At 41.1% G+C, this 22,045-nt stretch overlaps 1 protein-coding gene across 2 annotated transcripts in view; it reads left to right on the top strand.

The window, feature by feature from the left end:
* The window catches only part of EMP3 (epithelial membrane protein 3), a 33,897-nt gene that overhangs the window by 7,614 nt on the left and 4,238 nt on the right, over positions 1-22,045 (top strand). For both annotated transcript variants that reach the window (XM_040434782.1, XM_040434790.1), the window contains exons 2-4: positions 13,720-13,819; positions 17,760-17,862; positions 20,221-20,361. In XM_040434782.1, the coding sequence (XP_040290716.1) occupies positions 13,742-13,819; positions 17,760-17,862; positions 20,221-20,361 (322 nt within the window). In that variant the 5' untranslated portion in view covers positions 13,720-13,741. The remainder of the gene's footprint in view (positions 1-13,719; positions 13,820-17,759; positions 17,863-20,220; positions 20,362-22,045) is intronic.

Here is a 22,045-nt window from a genome sequence, read left to right on the forward strand (position 1 = left end):
TAGGAAAGGAAGACACAAACGGTTCTTTCCTGCAAGCTGCTATATGCAGTTCACTAGTAACAGACATACGAATGCCAACCTGTGATCTGTATACAGTATACAGTACAAAGCACGTGAACTGTAATTCCAGGCACGGACACACTTACATCTGGAAAAACAATGAACGGGCAAGCACTGAGGACCCTTCATTCTTTTGCTTCACAAGTGTTCCAACCCCCAGTCGACTTTAAATCTCGCAAAACCTTTTTAAAGTGGTTTGCATGTGAATACAGGCTGTTTGTCTTCTTGCCTAACCAGGGAGTACCCTGAGAGTGCATCTCCACCCCTTATCCTGTTGCAAAACCCATATTTTATTTTTACACTTCTTGGTAAAATTTGCAGTTCCAGTTCTCTAATGATAGCTGGTTATTAATTCACATCACTTCTCTGGGCACCCAGTGCATGGATCTGCACATGCTAAAACATGCACCCCCATTCATTTCTATGGGTCAGGGCTGCGTGAAAAATGGACAACATGGAACATGCTGCAAATTTTCCTGAACGGACAGATGGACGGTGAAAAACAATGTTCATATGCATATACCCTCTGAAATGAATGGGTCAGGATGCAGTGGATGCTGTCCGTTCACATCCGGACGGAAAACTCGCCTTAGGCTAATTTCACACAAGTCAGATTTCTATGCGGATGCGTTCTGTTTTACGAATAGACCACATCCGGACTGAACCCACTCATTTCAGAGGGTATATGCACATCAGCGTTGTTTTTCCCTGACTATCTGTCCATTCAGGAAAAATCACAGCATGCTCTATCTTTATCCGTTTTTCAAACAGGATTGGTCCATTCTAGCCAATGGGTCAGTAAAAAAAAAACTGACAGCACATGCATGACGTCCATTTTTCACTGATGGTCGCTAGGAGATGCGGTGTGTTAGCCTCAGGGCTCGTTCACACTAACGTTTTTTGCGTTCCTTATACGGGCCGTTTTTTGAGTTCCGTATACAGTCCGTGTACGGAACCATTCATTTCAATGGTTCCGCAAAAAAAACGGATTGTACTCCATATGCATTCCGTTTCCGTATTTTCGTTTTTCCGTTCCATTCAAAGATAGAACATGTCCTATTATTGCCTGCGAATCACGTTCCGTGGGTCCATTTAAGTCCATGGGTCCGTAAAAAAAAATGGAACACATACGGAATGTACTCCGTATGTCTTCCGTATCCGTTCCGTTTTTGCGGAACCATCTATTTAAAATTTTGTATCTGTGTCCGATCTGCATTTTTTGCAGCTTGCACTCTGACCCATTCATTTCTGTGGGTCTGTAAAAAAAAAAACAGCACTCGTCCACATTTGTGTGTGTTCCCCACATTTTAGAACATTTCTTATTCTTTCCTGTATTGCGGATAAACACAGTAACTTCTAGTAATGGGAGGGAGAAAAATGCAGCGTATACATGGAAGGTGCATGGTTTGCAGACCACAATATGCACATGGTTGTCTGCATGAGGCCTGACTCCTCGGTTTTTCTTCACGTGCATGAAATACGGGTGTAAAACAGATGCAATCCAGACAGAAAAAGCTGAACGCAATCACAGACAAAACGGATTCAACCTGAATGCAGAACCATCCGTTTTTCACTGAACAGACTCTGACTCATTCCGTGTCGCTTGTATAAACTAAGCCTAAATGAATGTATTTCTTCACAGATATATTATTACCCCACATGTACCACCATATAGCGCTATTGTATCTTAGGGCTCATGCACACGACCGAATGTATTTTGCGGTCCGTAAAATACGGATGACATCCGTGTGCATTCCGTATTTTACAGAACAGCTGGCCCCATAAAAGAACGTATTATCTTTCCGTGTCCGTTTCGTTTTTTTTTTGCTGGACTGTATGCAGAACCATTCATTTCAATGGATACTCAAAAGAAAAACGGAAGTTACTCCACGTGCATTCCGTTTCCGTATGTCCATATTTCTGTTCCGCCAAAAAAATAGAACATGTCCTATTATTGTCTACATTACAGACAAGGATAGGACTGTTCTATTAGGGGCCAGCTGTTCCATTCTGCAAAACAGACATCATCCGTATTTTACATGCAGCATGTGCATGAGCCCTAATGCGGACCATAATAGGGCATGTTCTATTCTTTTGCGGAATGGACATACGGAAACGGAATGCACACGGAGCAACTTCAGGTTTTTTTTGCAGACCCATTGAATTGAATGGTCCGCAAAAAAAAATCCGGAACAGACACAGAAAGAAAATATGTTTGTGTTCACGAGCCCTTACGGAGAATGTACATACTTTGGTTCTTACTCCAGTTGGGATATATATATTAGATAATCAGTGATTATAGGGTCAGAATGTTGCCCGGATACATCAGTCCCATCTCTATGCGATAATGTGTCATATGTTCTTTACATTCAGCTGTAAATGCCATGAATAGTACATGGCACAAACACAGTCATTGAGACAAGGCCAGGGTGCCTGTGCCAGCTGGCGCAGCATTGGAATTTACTAGGAGCTAAGATTTACGTGAATGGCTTTCATTTATGGGAACTAAAGGGGGCTTTGCTTTCTGTATTGTTTTACCTGACCAGGCATGATAGTTAGTAATAGATATTTCAGAAGGAAAATAAAATGGAGCTGTGAATGTGTTTTAGGCTTTAGAGCTTGAATGAACAATCCCTAAACTTGGATGCGAGTCTGGAAAGACCTCATGCACACAAATACTGCTCTACACAACCTCTAAGTTAGGGCTCGTTCACAGGAACGTTTTTTGCGTTCTGTATACGGGACGTTTTTTTTGTTCCATATACGGTACGTATACGGAACCATTCATTTCAATGGTTCTGCAAAAAAAAAAGGAATGTACTCCGTATGCATTCCGTTTCCGTATTTCCGTTCTGTTCAAAGATAGAACATGTCCTATTATTGCCCGCAAATCATGTTCTGTGGCTCCATTCAAGTCAATGGGTCCGCAAAAAAAAAACGGAACACATACGGAATGTACTCCGTATGTCTTCCATATCCGTTCCGTTTTTGCAGAACCATTTATTGAAAATGTTATGCCCAGCCCAATTTTTTTCTATGTAATTACTGTATACTTCATATGTCATACAAAAAAACGGAACGGAAAAACGGAATGGAACCGTAAACACTACTGAAACAAAAAATGGAAAAACGGATCTGTTACAAACGGACCGCAAAACACTGAAAAAGCCGTACGGTCGTGAGAACAAGCCCTTATGCAGAGCTTCTACAGGACCCTACTCCTTATACCTCCTTGGCTTTATGGATATACATACATTAAAAAATACAATAATAATAACAGTAGCTTGGACTGGAAAATTCAAGACACGAGAATAAAATAAGCTACAAATTGAATCTTCAGTGCATGGAGCACATGGCATGGGAAGGTCCCTCGCTGCGGTCAGATGACTCACATCTGCTTTTCATTTAAGCTGAACACAAGGATTTTTTTTTGTGTGAAAGTCACAGGAAGTTAGATTAATAAAATATTTTGCCTGTCTCCTTTTCTACATTTGTGTAGTTTCATGGACGTTCATTCATCTGAGTTTTCAAATTACTAAAATAATCCTGTGGCCTATTTGCAGCCGAGTGGCCTTTGACTGCAGAGCAGAATTCTTCAGAGCTCCTTAGGAAACCCTAACGACTTGTAGACATTCCTGCCTGGTTCAGGAGAGGGGGCACTGGATCTAACAACAGCAACTGCACAGCGAGAGCCCCCAGAGATTTGATGGGGGAGGGCTGGTGTGGAAAGTAGAAATGTGACTCTAGAACATATTTATTACCATTCATCTCTATTCATTTTATTTGGGAGCTGCAACAGGAATGGAAGACAAAGTTCAACAATTCTTAGTAAAAATAAAGGTTTAGGGCGAGAGAGACTGAGCTACACAGCAGCCGGGCTAAACTGAGTATTATGATAGCTGTATACATATACTCATCAATGAACCGGAAAATCTGGGTGTTGGTCATTGAAATGGGATTATAAGTAATGAAGCACATTTGTTAAAGAAAGATCCGTTGAGGAGTTCTGACATTACTTACACAGTACAGCGCCACCTGGTGTATAACGTGTATAGCAATGTGTATGTCTGTTCACTGAGTTGTGTGCAGCTGGTCGTGCATGCTCAATCGCTCTCCCCACACATACGTCTCTGCATAGTGATCCTCTGTTCAGTACAGAGCTGATAAATGAAATAGCTTCCTTCCCAGTGTTCACTGTAAAGGTACTAATAAAAATGTCTCCTCTGCAGAAAGCTAATTCTTTTACCTGCTATGCAAGGAATATATGATCACTGTGCAGAGACCTGAAGAAAGTGACTGCGCATATATGACCAGCACAGTGTCAGACTGGGTTCCCAGGGGACCACTAGTAAAAAAGACCCTGGAGTCCCACTTCATAGTTTCATGCAAATATTGCCATTTAGGTTCTAGGCCTTTAGAAGGCAGCATTGCAAGAGCCATAAAATGTACATTTTCCCATTGGCATAGCTATATTAACCAAATTGTTTGACTAAGTAATGAAACCAAGCTGCGTGTATAGATACAGTAAGAGAAGCAAGCTGTGTGTATAGATACGGTAACAGAACCAAGCTGTGTGTATAGATACGGTAACAGAACCAAGCTGTGTGTATAGATACGGTAACAGAACCAAGCTGTGTGTATAGATACGGTAACAGAACCAAGCTGTGTGTATAGATACGGTAACAGAACCAAGCTGTGTGTATAGATACGGTAACAGAACCAAGCTGTGTGTATAGATACGGTAACAGAACCAAGCTGTATGTATAGGTACAGTAACAGAACCGACCTGTATGTTTAGATACAGTAACAGAACCAAGCTGTGTGTATAGATACGGTAACAGAACCAAGCTGTGTGTATAGATACAGTAAGAGAAGCAAGCTGTGTGTATAGATACAGTAACAGAACCGACCTGTATGTTTAGATACAGTAACAGAACCAAGCTGTGTGTATAGATACAGTAACAGAACCAAGCTGTGTGTATAGATACAGTAACAGGACCAAGCTGTGTGTATAGATACAGTAAGAGAACCAAGCTGTGTGTATAGATACGGTAACAGAACCAAGCTGTGTGTATAGATACAGTACTAGAACCAAGCTGTGTGTATAGATACAGTAACAGAACCAAGCTGTGTGTATAGATACGGTAACAGAACCAAGCTGTGTGTATAGATACAGTACTAGAACCAAGCTGTGTGTATAGATACAGTAACAGAACCAAGCTGTGTGTATAGATACAGTAAGAGAACCAAGCTGTGTGTATAGATACAGTAAGAGAACCAAGCTGTGTGTATAGATACAGTAACAGAACCAAGCTGTGTGTATAGATACAGTAAGAGAACCAAGCTGTGTGTATAGATACAGTAACAGAACCAAGCTGCATGTATAGATACAGAAACAGAACCAAGCTGTGTGTATATATACAGTACTAGAACCAAGCTGGGTATAAATACAGTAACAGAACCAAGCTGTGTGTATAGATACAGTACTAGAACCAAGCTGGGTATAAATACAGTAACAGAACCAAGCTGTGTGTATAGATACGGTACCAGAACCAAGCTGTGTGTATAGATACTGTAACAGAACCAAGCTGTGTGTATAGATACGGTAACAGAACCAAGCTGTGTGTATAGATACAGTACTAGAACCAAGCTGGGTGTATAGATACAGTATAAGAACCAAGCTGTGTGTATAGATACGGTAACAGAACCAGGCTGTGTGTATAGATACAGTACTAGAACCAAGCTGTGTGTATAGATACAGTAACAGAACCAAGCTGTGTGTATAGATACGGTAACAGAACCAAGCTGTGTGTATAGATACGGTAAGAGAACCAAGCTGCATGTATAGATACAGTAACAGAACCGAGCTGTGTGTATAGATACAGTACTAGAACCAAGCTGTGTGTATAGATATAGTAACAGAACCAACCTGTGTGTATAGATATAGTAACAGAACCAAGCTGTGTGTATAGATACAGTAACAGAACCAAGCTGTGTATAGATACGGTAACAGAACCAACCTGTGTGTATAGATACAGTATAAGAACCAAGCTGTGTGTATAGATACGGTAACAGAACCAATCTGTGTGTATAGATAAGGTAACAGCACCAACCTGTGTGTATAGATACAGTAACAGAACCAAGCTGTGTGTATAGATATAGTAACAGAACCAATCTGTGTGTATAGATACGGTACCAGAACCAAGCTGTGTGTATATATATAGTAACAGAACCGACCTGTATGTAGAGATACGGTAACAGAACCGACCTGTATGTATAGATATAGTAACAGAACCAAGCTGTGTGTATAGATACGGTACCAGAACCAAGCTGTGTGTATAGATACAGTAAGAGAACCAAACTGTGTGTATAGATACAGTAACAGGACCAAGCTGTGTGTATAGATACAGTAAGAGAACCAAACTGTGTGTATAGATACGGTACCAGAACCAAGCTGTGTGTATAGATACAGTAACAGAACCAACCTGTGTGTATAGATACAGTAACAGAACCACCTGTGTGTATAGATACAGTAACAGAACCAAGCTGTGTGTATAGATACAGTAACAGAACCAACCTGTGTGTTTAGATACAGTAACAGAACCAAGCTGTGTGTATAGATACAGTAAGAGAACCAAGCTGTGTGTATAGATACAGTAAGAGAACCAACCTGTGTGTATAGATACAGTAAGAGAACCAACCTGTGTGTATAGATACAGTAACAGAACCAAGCTGTGTGTATAGATACAGTAAGAGAACCGACCTGTATGTATAGATATAGTAACAGAACCAACCTGTGTGTTTAGATACAGTAACAGAACCAAGCTGTGTGTATAGATACAGTAACAGAACCAAGCTGTGTGTATAGATACAGTAAGAGAACCGACCTGTATGTATAGATATAGTAACAGAACCAACCTGTGTGTATAGATACGGTAACAGAACCAAGCTGTGTGTATAGATACAGTACTAGAACCAAGCTGTGTGTATAGATACAGTACCAGAACCAAGCTGTGTGTATAGATATGGTAACAGAACCGAGCTGTGTGTATAGATACAGTAACAGAACCAAGCTGTGTGTATAGATACAGTACTAGAACCAAGCTGTGTGTATAGATACAGTACTAGAACCAAGCTGTGTGTATAGATACAGTAAGAGAACCAAGCTGTGTGTATAGATACAGTACTAGAACCAAGCTGTGTGTATAGATACAGTACTAGAACCAAGCTGTGTGTATAGATACAGTACTAGAACCAAGCTGTGTGTATAGATACAGTACTAGAACCAAGCTGTGTGTATAGATACAGTAACAGAACCAACCTGTGTGTTTAGATACAGTAACAGAACCAAGCTGTGTGTATAGATACGGTAACAGAACCAAGCTGTGTGTATACAGTAGATACAGTAACAGAACCAAGCTGTGTGTATAGATACAGTACTAGAACCAAGCTGTGTGTATAGATACAGTACTAGAACCAAGCTGTGTGTATAGATACAGTAAGAGAACCAAGCTGTGTGTATAGATACAGTACTAGAACCAAGCTGTGTGTATAGATACAGTACTAGAACCAAGCTGTGTGTATAGATACAGTACTAGAACCAAGCTGTGTGTATAGATACAGTACTAGAACCAAGCTGTGTGTATAGATACAGTAACAGAACCAACCTGTGTGTTTAGATACAGTAACAGAACCAAGCTGTGTGTATAGATACGGTAACAGAACCAAGCTGTGTGTATAGATACAGTAACAGAACCAAGCTGTGTGTATAGATACGGTAACAGAACCAAGCTGTGTGTATAGATACAGTAACAGAACCAAGCTGTGTGTATAGATACGGTAACAGAACCAAGCTGTGTGTATAGATACGGTAAGAGAACCAAGCTGCATGTATAGATACAGTAACAGAACCGAGCTGTGTGTATAGATACACTACTAGAACCAAGCTGTGTGTATAGATACAGTAACAGAACCAACCTGTGTGTTTAGATACAGTAACAGAACCAAGCTGTGTGTATAGATACAGTAAGAGAACCAACCTGTGTGTATAGATACAGTAAGAGAACCAAGCTGTGTGTATAGATACAGTAACAGAACCAAGCTGTGTGTATAGATACAGTAACAGAACCAAGCTGTGTGTATAGATACGGTAACAGAACCAAGCTGTGTGTATAGATACGGTAACAGAACCAAGCTGTGTGTATAGATACGGTAACAGAACCAAGCTGTGTGTATAGATACAGTACTAGAACCAAGCTGTGTGTATAGATACAGTACTAGAACCAAGCTGTGTGTATAGATACAGTACTAGAACCAAGCTGTGTGTATAGATACAGTAAGAGAACCAAGCTGTGTGTATAGATACAGTAACAGAACCGAGCTGTGTGTATAGATACAGTAACAGAATCCAGTATAGATAAGGTAACAGAACTAAGCTGTGTCATAGATATTCAGTAGTAACAGAACCAGACTCACTTAGGTAAATCATCATAATAAAGTGTGTACAGAACCACCCGGCGCATACATAATAGCCCCTAACATGTCTGATAAGACTGGGGCGGGGCTGTGACTACACATGTGTATTTAATTGCATGCAGCTGCACAGAAGTTTCCAATTCTGATGGGAAATTGGTTGACTATATCAAGCGATTAATTTGCAATTTTTTTTCTTATGAAAACACAAAAAGTTGCGTTCATTGTCTGTGTATACCCAAATACCCTCCCTTGTACGTCTCCTCTACATCTTTTTAAAAATGAGGACTGCCTTGTGGCTTTCTGAAAAGGGAAAACCATTCCTTAGAAGATATTAGTGAACATTTAGTTTTTCCTTGAGCCTTATTAAGGGTCAGTTCACACCACTGCTCCAATATTTTCATTGTCAAAAAAAATATTGGAAGTGCTGGATCCAACAGATAACTGGGAGAACGAATCCGAACAGATCCCATTGACTGTAACAGGCTCACATTGTAGAAGAAAACTGTACAGAGAAGGCATGGGGCATGCACCTTGGGTGCTGAGTGGCAGGGAGGCACCAACACATCACTTTGCTGTGACCTAGGGCATTGGACTGTCAAGAACACCATCAAACATGAATTATTTACTTTGACTCATTACATATTTTAAGAAGTTTCTGTTCAGTTCCTCATGGATGAATGTGACTGTGAACCCTTAAGATTCCAGTAAATGTCTCTGCTTAGGGCACATTCGGTCTCATCTGGCTCGGTATCAGGAGGCATTCCTGTAAACAGTGGAGCGATTGAATAATAGTCATACTTTCCTAGCATGAAAACTGTTACGTTTAGATACTCCCCTGCTCCTCCACACAGTGAGCATTCACTGAAATCTTCACATATGTCATTTATATTTTGGGCTGCGAAAGTGCGTACATAAAATAGTTCCTTCACTGAAACGGCAATCAATGATCTGATAGGTAATACTGTGTCTGGAACACATTCCCTGAGCATGAATGGGTCACAGCTTCATGTTTGGCTATTAAATACGGAATAATCAGTGGCATAACTAAAACTGACTGGGACCCCCAGCAACCCCGTCCTCCCATGCAAACCTCACTCCTGAGGCTAGTCAGTAGTCAAGATAGCTCTCTCAGACCAGGCCAGCCAGCCGCTCCGTCCTTTTCCTTCACATATACAGTATACTATATGTCATGCCACTTTATATAATGTCATTGTATAATACTGTTGAGGGGGCCCTGACAAGAACATTTTTCAGTCCTCCTCCCGGGCTGGCCCCTTCTGAGTGTGGGCCTCGTAGCAGCCGCTTCTCCTGCTTTCCCTATAGCTGGGAATAAGGTACCCTCAAATATAAATTGACAATGCTTCTAGTGGTTACATGGTCATATAAACATATGAGATTGTTGGTTGGCTTCTTAAAGTATATTAAAGGGGTTCAGCTCTGAACCTGGACAACCCCTTTAATACCCAGGCGTGCCCCCTAATATGAGCATTGGAGCATTTCATGTTCCGATGCTCTCCCTTACCCTGCGCTGTGTTGGGTAGGGCAAGGGCTGTTTGTTTATATTTTTACACTGCTAGGCAGAGGCTTTTGCTTATCAGTGTTGCCAGTGACGTCACTGGCACTGATGGGCGGGATCTAGCACTGCCCTAGCCATTTTACAGGCTAGGGAAGCGCTAAAGCCCACCCATTAGTGTCACTGGATCTCCAAAAGCTTGGTACGTCACTTGATCTTCAAATATAGCCTTTGCCCTGCGCGATTCAGCACAATGCAAAGGAGAACATTGGAGCATGAAATGCTCTGATGCTCATGTCAAAGAGGCTGGGTGAAAATGGGGTTATGTCCCAGTTGAGCTCTGAATCCAGACAACCCCTTTAATGTACTTTATATTATGTATATGAATGTATTTTATTGGGTACATTATTTTTTATAACATGCTCCTGTGGTCCATACAGCAACAATGTGCTATGCAGAGCTTCTGCCTGCTCTTGCTCCGCTCTGCTAAAAGATGGTATAGATGTGGTATGGGAGGCTTTTAGCAGAACGTAGTGTGCCCAGGCAGGAGCTCACATAGCACATCGCTGCTCTGCCTGTGCCCTCAGCTAAAGCCTTGCGTAACACATATTTGCCAGGCTTTAGCAGAATGGACATGCGATGTGTGCTCCAGCCTGTATAATGGGTGCCACAGTGGAATCCATACACCAGTACACCTCCTACGAGTGTACGGATAGCAAAGCTGACCTTCAGGTGGATATTTTGCATAGAAAACATTAAAAAAATGATTAAGGATATTTAGAATAGGTTTTAATAAAATCAATTTCAAAGTTTAGGTAGACTACAACTCTTCTACCATAACAAAAGAAGCAATACTCACCTATCCCAGATGCTTTGGTTCTAGCACTTCATGGGTTCCCTGGTGGTCTCTACTTCCTACTCCTTCAGCGGTAATCCACTAGCCTACAGTGATTGACTGCAGCAATCATAAGTCCAGAGGGAGCATGAAGTAGAGAATGGCAATTACCTCAGGAAGCATGAGAACTGGATCGGCGGGGGATCAGGTAAGAAGAGTATGACTCTTTTATTAGTTTAGAAGCTGCTTTCTAAATAATTTTTCCTGGCTGGACAACCTATTTAAGAAGAAAATGTGGGATCAGTCACTGCAGCTGTCTAACTTTACAGTATACCTAATATTACATTTAATAAAAAAAACTATTCTAAATGCCATATAATTCATTTTTGTAATATACTTTTTTTATACTTTTTTTTCTCACAGTTTTACTTAGAAAATAGCCACCCGAAAGTTCAGGTATCTGTAGCGCTTTGGAATCCGTACACCAGTACACCTCTAACATGTGTGCGGTGTACAGATTCCACTGTACTGCAGGAATAGGGGCCGCTGTGAGCGATGTACTGGCAGGAGCACACATCGCTGCTCCTGCCTGTGACTGCTCTGCTAAAGCCTGGCATAGCAGATCTGATGTACTATGCCAGGCTTGAGAGGAGTGGTCACTATTAAGCCAGGCATACTACCCTGTAGAGTTGACTCTGCTGATTAAAATGATATGTGTCTTGTGAAAATTGGTTGCATAATTCCTGAGAAAAAAAGACTTTTATTCTTTATGTAAGTTAGGCCTTCAGTGCACTGAGGGGCGGGGCCTAACCCCAACTTCGCTTCTCAGCTTTCCAGGGCTGGCCACGCTCCACAGTGCGCTGAAGCCCTCACTTGTATTAAGAATGAAAGTCTTCTTTCTCTGGACCGCCACAACCGATTTTCGTGAGACAGGTATCGTTTTATTCAGCAGGATCACTTCTACCATGCAGTATGTCTGGTTTAGTAGTGTTGATCCTGCTGAAAAATATGCTCTTTAAGGTCTATTACATTTTGTAGTTTGAGATAATAGTCACAAAATTGAGTAATGCCAGCCTTGGTATAGTGCCCTGCTGGCCAAGGTGAAAAGAGAATAATTTATAGTGCATAGTTTATATTACATAATTCTGGCCAGCGGTAATATTTGACTGCAAATTCTTTAGTACAAGCTGTGACCACTACATTGAATGTAATAAAATTAATTTCTTGTAGGAAGGAGAGTCGTGTCCATGTTCATATATTCTGTTCATAAATGGTACAAGATTAATTAGATCTTATGCTTTTAGCCAGCTGCTCTATAAAACCTACCGTAAATTTATGCCATCTAATAGAAAGTGGCACTTGTGAGTGTGACCGTGTTAAGTCTGCATAGATTGGAGATTAAAGGCAGAACATTCTATCTGAGATGAAATGTTCTCTTCAGTGTTTTCTTGGGATCTATAATATTCGAAAGCTTGATATGAGTAGAACAAATAGAGTCTTCAGTGTCAGACTGGGTTTCCTTGGTCCCTGCAGAGGAAATGATTCTGAATGATCCATTCTCCTTCCTGACAAAACATGTGCACGTTCTCTACTCCACATGTCTACATGGGACGTAATCTGAACAGAGAAATATCTGCCACAGATCCATATGGATTTGTCATGGATTTGCTGCAGATATCACCCTAGGCATTGCAAAGGGGGAAATCCACAGAGCAAATTGTAGACATGCAACAGATTTGAAATACTCACCACAGGCCAGATTCTGTGTGGGACAGGTGCTTCATGGATTTTTCCTGCAGAATGTGGATGAGTTTTGCTAAATCTCATCCAATTTGCTGTTAGCATTGACCAAAAGATCTGCTGTATATTCGCCTTGTGGAAATATAACCTTAAAGGGGTTGTCTCGTGAAGGTATCTCTAACCTTCAGCAATCAGATGTTAGTGCTGGGGGAAGCCATATCCAAGCATATATTTCTACAGGGGAATTATATGCAACCATTATTAATATCAATGGTTGACCATGAACTAGATGGGCCTGCCAAAGTGTTCTGGGAGTCCTCAGTGGGGGACGCTCTCCTTGATGTTTGCATATCCTTATAGTGTAACTGGACAAGGGTTGCCATTGATTGACATATTCATTAAAAATTGAAAAATTAAAATAGATTATTTGAGAATAAACTGAAAAGAGAATGGGGTTGTCTTCTCATGGACCATTATATAAATAATTTCTGATTTCACCAGACCCTCTGGTATTGTGTTTGGCCAGTCCAAACCTCAGCGTCTTACCTCTATGGCTCCATTCACACATCCGCAATTCCATTCCGCATTTTGCGGAACGGAATTGCGGACCCATACATTTCTGGGTCCGCAATTCCGCAATTCCGATCCTGAAAAAAATAGAACGCAATAGCGGACAAGAATAGGCATATTCTCTTATTGCCGGCAATGTGCGGTCCGCAAAATGCGGAATGCACATTGCCACTGTCCATGTTTTGCGGATCCGCAGATCCGTGGATCCGCAAAACACACACGGATGTGTGAATGGACCCTATATGTGCTTGTAATTTAGCCTGGTGAGATTAAACACACAAAATTGGATTTACTCAGTTGCCTCTCTGTCCTGTTATCTGGATCCCTCCTGCTTTCAAAGGGTAAAGTCTAATAAGAAGAGTAGCTGGAAATTCGTAGGACTAAAATGGAATCTTCTCTTTGAATTCTGTTAACATGTATTTTTTTTTAATTAGATGACTACTTGAAATAAAGGCTGCAAAGTGTGATGATCTTTACCTTCTAATAATAATAATAATAATAATAGGTCATTGGCTTTTTTTTGCAGGTTGCCCGCAGAAGATCAGAAGATGAGTCTTCTCCTATTTGGTGTTACTGCCCTGCATATCATTATCTTGATCATCCTCTTCGTTGCCACCCTTGACAGTGTAAGCAAATAAATCAGTGAAACAAAATCTACTACACAAAATACTACAAGTACCAGCCTCATTAATAATATACATTAATCTAGGGACCTTCATATTCACATACTGTAAGTCTATGTAAGGTATGTCTGTTTGTCACCTGTGCTGTTGGAACAGATGACAAATGACAAAAAAAACGAACCTGATGATAAACTTCATCTTTAGACAGAGAAGTTTTGCCATCTTTTGTCCCATTCACTTAAATGGATGGAAACATCAGTCATTCCATTATATTTGTTACATAAAATCAATGTCATCTGTGATATCCATTGTTTTGATCCCCTAAATTTGCCATGCTATGGATTTCAATTCTAGTAACTGTTATGGACAATGAGTATGGAACCACTGTGTCAACAACCGGTTTAACTTTGGGATAATCCTAAGGGCGTTATCATGGCAGTCCCCTAGTATTTACCCTTTAACCCCTATACAGGGATCTGGACTTAGCTGCAGAGGAGTCACCAGGCCACCTCTTAGAGTAGTCTCCGTGTGGTTGACCACTGACCCACAGAGGTCAGAGACACCGGTGCGAAGCATAACTAGTAGTCAGAAACAGTTTGAGGAAGGTAGGGTTTGTGCGAATGTGACACCCCAATAGCTCAGGGCAGGCAGCACAGGGTCACTATGGTGATCAGGCATGAGTGAGGTCAGGAGGTGGAGCATCAGAATCCAGGAATCAGGCAGAAGTCAGTACAAGGGCAGACAAGCAGATTGTAGCACCTTTGCAGGATTTAGCAAGCTTGTAAACCTATTGCGCAGGCATATATAGGAGAAACTGATTAACACATTAGAAACAGCCTAGCAACTGCATACAGAACCAAAGAAGGGTTTAATGCTTACAATACTGCAAAATGAGATCAGATCATTTATGTAAATTTGCTGGAGCAGAGAACGTTGTATGGAGCATTTTCCTGTCAATCTAAAAAATCCTGATGAAATAAAGGGATCCGTTTTAATATTTATTCATCATCTTTTTAAGTATTGAAAGACATATATTTTTCTTTTTTGTGTTATTTTTCATAAATTGTATCAATTTTGTTGCATGACCCCAGTATGTCCTGTAAATAGGCTCGGATGAAGGCAATATTCACATTCATTAGGTTCAGTTGCATTCAACATTTACTACAGTACAGTCTGCTCTATAGTAGGATTCATGTATCAACTGAATTATTTACATGCTTGTATGTTTTTATATCATAGGATAGGTCTAATCTGTGCTAATCTGTGCCATGTGGATGTAGTTCGATGAGGGGTTAGGTCCATAGAAGTTTTAATGCCACTGTAGATGCGATTGCAAATGCCTCTTGAGGTGCAGTGTCTTAGGATCTGTGCACTGAAGACTTCCCAATCCCTCCCTTCTGTAATGATTTATTTTCTTTTTACAGAGTTTTCTGTGTGTTATAAATGACATACTAGTTTTATAGTATCGGTCATTACGGTTGCGGTGATACCAATTATTTTGTGCATTGTTTTATTTATTTTTTATTTTTTTACATAATGCATTGTTTAAAAAAAAGTTTTTGTTGTTAGTTTTCTGTTCATTTTTTAAATACTTCTACCATTTTATTTACCGTTTTTATTATTGTACATATTTTTTAAGTTCCATAGGGGACTTGACCACGCACTCGCTTAGTCACAAATACTTATGTATTGCAGTTTATTATGCTTGTCAATGTAACGCTGACAGGCATACTATTAGGTTCTTCCTCAGTAGGGCCTAAAAGGTGTACACAAAAGGCAAACCTGGTGGCCTCCAGCAGCAGATAACCATCAGCACCCCATGATCACGCTGGAGAGGGTGACATTTCCTTTAACTCTTTATTGACTGTGACATCTAAGGTGTAAATCCCTTAAATTGGCGTTACCTTTGCATTACCTTTACCATTGCAGCAGGGTGAGTCTTTCTCCTGTGGCGTTTCCTGGCTTACCTAGTCCTGCATGCACACTGCTTCCACATAAATCCAAGTCCGATAAAGGTCGATGTATGACCGAAACATCACTTGTATAATATTACATTGCAAATAAAAAGCACAGCAAATTTCATCTATTGAATGCCGGAGCTTTTTTGTTTAGTTGTATGTTTATGCCCCATTTTTGTGTCATCTGACACCTCACATGTCACGGTTCTGTTCAGAACTTAATGAAGAGATCCATGTGACCAGCGGATTCTTAGTCGTTAGGGGCTGTCTTGCATTCCGTATTTAGTCTGTATTTAGTACAGAATTTACAACCATTTCATACCACTGTGAGTTTATTGTAAAGCATCCAGAGAATGGAATGTACGCTGAGAAAAGACAGTAGCTGACAGTCAGAAATGCATGTGATTTAATGGGCATGACTAGTAGCCATCTATTCACAATTAGCCAGATAAAGTATTCCTCAACTACATTTAAATAGTTAAATTTCAACATTTTTCTTCAGTCATTATTACATTTCCCATCGACTAATATTATATAGTGATCGTACAAGATACTGTAGTATTAAAGATCAGTTACCATAAGGTCCTGCTTCTATGAAGGAATATGGAGGTTGTAAGGTCTGTTGCCCATGCCCACCACTCTCCTGCTGCCACCTTCAGGTGTGGATGCTGCACCACTCACCATATCCCCGGTATCCTGGTCTCCTGCACCCTCTCCATGCTCCCTCCTGATGCTCCCTCGGCCTCTTAAATGGCCAGTGTCTGAGCTCCCGAATCCTTTCCCAGCCAATGGCTGAGGGTGTTTGGGTATTTAAGGCACCTCTCCAGGCAGGGGGTGCCTTCAACTTTAGGTTCCCTGGTGACTAGCAAAGGTTTTGTTGATCCTGCGTTATTTTCTGCCCGTGTTCCTGTCATGCTCCAAGTTTTCTTTTCATCTAGCCTGTGTGCTCCTACACTTTCAAGTCCAAGATCCGTTCAGTTTGTGTTTAACCTCCTAACAGTCACTTTAAAATTGGGAAAATCCACAAAATGACACTTTTTTATTTTATGTGTTTCTGCATCAAATCTTGTTAGTGCACAACTCAAGGAGACTCAATTGCATTTTCAACCCTTAGTGACATAATTAATTTTAGCATTAAAGAGGTTATTCAGCCCCTATAATGACCCCTTAATGCCCGGGCCCCTCAGATAGGTTATACTTACCCCACTCTTAATAGTCATTAACGCAGCTACCATTGGAAAAAGCTAAGTAAAGCCAAGAGTAGATTAAGTAGCGTAGCACAGGGCAGGGAAAATGTACGATGCTTAGTCTTTATTGAGTAAAAGATGACTTATGGAGATATGGGAACGTTTCAACCCTTTCAGGTTTAAAAAACACCCAGCTGTAACTATGGGACGAAACGTCACCATTTCTCTGTAAGTCAGTTTTCATGGACACTAATGCTTCATCTGTTTTTCCTGAACTGATACACTGGGAGTGAGGACCATCTGGAATATTGCACCCAGGCACCCAGACATTGTCTCTGCTGTCCTGCACTGGTTACCTGATGAAGTAGCGCAGGGCTTTCCAGAGCCACTGACACTTGGTTCTAGGGATCAAATGGGAGTCGCAGAGGTCGGAGCCCAGCTAATAATATCTTAGTGATATGATATCAATGTCTAATATGCGACAACGCTTTTAACAAAGAAGTAAACCTAAATTAGAATTTATGCCTGCTTGGCTGCAATTGTGCATCATTTAGCATCTTCACGGCTCCCAGCAGTTGATTGATCCTTGCATTGACCATAGAAATTCTCCTGTAATCACATCAGCATATTGTTATAAAACAGGGTGGGTTAAGATGATGCAGCTTGGCGTATGCTTGTGATTATGTGACAAGATGAATCATGTCCTGTCTGCCCGAACCTTCACTTACCGCTTGTTGTCTGCGTGACATGTAAAAATGAACATGTAATCTAACTTTCCCATCTTTATTGTATATCCAGTCTTGGTGGGTGCTCTCACAAGATGAGACCCTGAACCTGTGGCATGACTGCATTTTTAACAACAATTCGGAAAGCTGGATGTGCTCCTCGGTGTCTACAAATGGTATGTTTTGGTCACATTAGATGTCATGATACAACATTTGTCTGCTGTCATCAAGTACATTGGCAATAACTGATATTTCACTTTTTTGTTACTGTACATTTTAGTCCCCTTAGAGGACTTGAACATTTTATATTATTTCTCTTGCTTATATAGCGCCAACATATTCTGCAGCAATTTACAGTCATTATTATTACTTGCTGTCCCCAGAGATATTCACAATCTTAATTCCCTATCAGTATGTCTTTGGATTGTGGGAGGAAACCCAAACTCGAATCTAGATGTTTCCCTTGGTCAGATTTGAACCTAGGACCCCAGCGCTGCAATGTACCAGTGCTAACCACTGAGCCACCATGGTCCTGCCCACTCACATTTATGTCTTTCCTGTCATCCTCAAAGACCATTTAGCCATAAGGAAATAGAATTGTAAACCTCTGTGTATTACAAAATCACAGATCAGGTTCACACACTCATGCAAATCACAAATCAACTTTACATTATTATTTTATCTTTGAGGGATTTTCCACCGCCAGACCTGCTGTGAAAGGGTGGACTCAAGTGAGCGTTCTCACTGTAAACCCCCTCAATGTCTGGTGGGTCTTCACACCCTGAAAAACCTGGTAAAAGATCAAGCTTTCTAGAAGACCAAGATTAGAATTTTGTGTCTAACGATGTACTGTTAATATGCTTGATAATAAAGTATCTCAGATAGTTCAGTAGTAGTACACATAATTTATACCCCCACACTTAAAAACATAGAAATAAAAATAAAAAGCAAACAAAATAATTCACAGAATAAAGAAGTTGAAAACATTGAAGAAAGTTGTAATACCCTGCATCGCCAAGTAGATAACGTGTAATGTAAACAGTGAAGAGCGTCACGACCCCACGGCCCCCACCATATAAGCAGTGTATTATGGATGATACAATTCATCTGAGGAACGTGTTCTCCAGGAGAGAAAAAGACTGCGGACACTAGAACCAAAATGAGCACAGATCATTTAAAAATGGCCTCGCAAAGGATTGTTTTCATTATTGTTGACGGCACTCAGCACATGCTCTTATTACATGGGGAAATGAGCTCTTGACAGTCATTTTTACTGAAAAATATGCGATCCGCCAGCAAACAAGAGCAAGCTTATTTGTCAACTGATCCTGGGGGCTTTTACATGGGACATAATCAGGAACTAATTTTTCTATAAATGTTTGTAAAGTTGAGAATCAGGTCATCAGCATCTAACCATTATCTGATCGGTGGGGGTCGGACACCTGGGACCCCTTCCGATCAGCTGTTTGAGAAGTTCTTTACAAAGCAAGCAAACAACAGGTCCCATCAAGGAGTATGGACTGGTGAAAAGTGCAATCGCACTGGAATACGTTTTTCCTCACATCAAGCTGCGTTCTGGCCCCATTTACCATTGAATAAGAGACTGTTTCCCGGCTTGTCCTGCAATATATCTGTGACGAGCATTTAGATATACTGTACCTGTGCTATAGATGTCAATGCTAAAGCAATCTTTGTGATACATATGTACGAATTGGCATTAAGACGTACTGACAAATACACTGGTGCTGTAGCATATCTGTCACTGACATATCCCTGTACATGCTGCCAGGGCCCAGCAGTGGTCGTACTGTTTTAACTAAGCCATAAAATCTCATTTGTTTTTGTACGTTTTTCATTTTCAGCGCTATTAATTATACATACCACTATTGAACTATGAAATGTAATCATTTTATCAGAATTCAATTATGATTGACATTAGGAAAATTGTATTTCAACAGTTTTTTCTTACTGTAATCTTAGTCGTTGTAGCCCACCTGAGTACCAATGGACGCTCCTAAGACCTTTATGGCATATACTCAGAATTGGCTATAAGGGTCCATTCATATGTCCGAAAAATGGGTCCGCATCCATTCCGCAATTTTGCGGAACAGGTGCGGACCCATTCATTTTCAATGGGGTCGGAATGTGCTGTCCGCATCCGCGGATCCGCACTTCCAGATCTGCACTTCCGGATCTGCACTTCCGTTCCGCAAAAAAATAGAACATGTCCTATTCTTGTCCGCAATTGCGGACAATAAAAGGCATTTTCTATGAGAGTGCCGCAATGTGCGGTCCGCAATGTGCGGTCCGCAAAATGCGGAACGCACATTGCCGATGTCCGTGTTTTGCGGACGTGTGAATTGACCCTAAAAGAGACCTATCTCCAAAATAGCGGTCCTCCAACTTCTGTCTTCAGGCTGTTGACAATAGAGAGGTAGTCACACATTCGCAACGATGATTAGATAGTGATTACACTATGCATAGAAGAACGGAGGCTCATTGAGAGTTTGTAACTTGTGTCTTGTCTTCTTCAGAGTGGTTCCAAGCGGTGCAGGCTCTGGTGGTGCTCTCTGTCCTGTTTTCCAGCTTTTCCTTCATGCTGTTCATGTGCCAGCTCTACAACATGGAGAAAGGGGGGCTCTTTTATGCAACGGGTGCCTTTCAAATTCTTGCCAGTAAGTATGACATCTTTGATTTTTACTTATTACCACAGCTTGCATGTTTTGTCCTTTCTCACAACCTGCTCTAATGTTCATTATGGTGATTTTACTTAGGATTGTTTGAACAACGTTTGGATTACATCCTCATAGTTATATAATTTTTAAGAGCTTTTGCAGGGGTTGTCCGGGTTCAGAGCTGAACCCAAACATACCCAGAATTTCTCCCAGGCAGCCCCCCTAACAAGAGCATCTGAGCATTTCATGCTCTGATGCTCTCCTTTGCCCTGTGCTGAATCGCACAGGGCAAAAGCATTTTCAGGAGTTCTGGTGACAAACCGGGCTCTCCATGGGGCTGCCAGGCGGAGGCTTCCGCCCAGCAGTAAGCCCGCTGATGTCACCGGCTCTGATGGGTGGGCTTTAGCGCAGCTCTAAATCCGACCCATCAGAGCCGGTGACGTCACTGAACACACTGCTGGGCTGAAGCTCGATCCAGCACAGGGAAAGGGAGAGCATCTGAGCATGACATGCTCCCATGCTAACATCGGACAACCCCTTTAAATATAAAAGTCATAGACATTACATGAGAAGACGACGATCATTTCACACAGTATTAGTAGATCCAAACGGATTGTAAAGAAGACCTATCACTGGTTCAACAAATGTAAAGCGTGTACAGTGCCCATCTCCCATTGGCCCATGAGCATTCCTTTTTTCGAAGGATCTCACCCACTGTTCTTGAAATATGGCCCCCTTTATTTAGCAAAACCTATATATAAAAGGATGGTGGTCTGTCATGGAGGCAGCAACCACATCTTGTCTCCTGAGGATGAGTCTTCTACATTGCTCTGACCCTGTCCAGTCATCACAGACTGCATCAGAGTGGTCTGGCCCAGCAAAGCCCAAGGGAATTTTTAACTACCCTGAATGCTCTGCTTCCCCGCTGACTAGGGTCTATTATCTTCTCCTCCCAGTCCTGGTCTCCTCTGATCTCATTAAAATGGTGCAGGATTATCTAATCACACAGTGTGGTCTCGTATGATAATGTAGTATGTCAGAGAGATGCAAAGAGGGTCATATATTGGGAATAGGGGGTTGGATCCACAAAAAAACAAATAATGCTCAGGGGGCCACTGGATTGGGCAATGCACACAGTTTACATTTGGTGAACTAGTGATAGGTCCTCTTCAATTTATGTGTTACCTATATTGAAATACATTATTTTTCAAACTTATATTTTAGCATGGCTTAAAAATGTGAACTGAAAGATGATTTATATCACTGCGTTCTTGTGCAAGGAGCTTTAGTTCCCAGGATAAAAGGCCTATTCCCCATTCCTTGCCAAAAATGCTTTAGTACATGTGCTTTCTTGTAATAGTAAATGCCAATCAATAGCAACTGCTGCTAAAAAGCATGAAGATGCTGCCACACTTTTGGGTTTTTATGCAGTTTTTGAAGCCAGAATCAGGAGTGGATCATAAATGGAGAGAAATTATAAGACAGCTATAGCTTCTCTTTTTTTAATCCACTCCTGGTTGTGGCTTAAAAAACTGCATAAAAAAACCTGACTGTCGCAGCACCCTAAACGTGACCATACACAGCTGGAGGATTGACCCATGAACTGGACTCGATAAACCATACTATAGTAGACACTGAAGGGTGAAGTGAATAACTGTCTATTTGGTGGCACATATTCGGCAGC

The sequence above is a fragment of the Bufo bufo genome, chromosome 1, assembly GCF_905171765.1.
Source record: "Bufo bufo chromosome 1, aBufBuf1.1, whole genome shotgun sequence".
Classification (NCBI taxonomy): domain Eukaryota; kingdom Metazoa; phylum Chordata; class Amphibia; order Anura; family Bufonidae; genus Bufo; species Bufo bufo.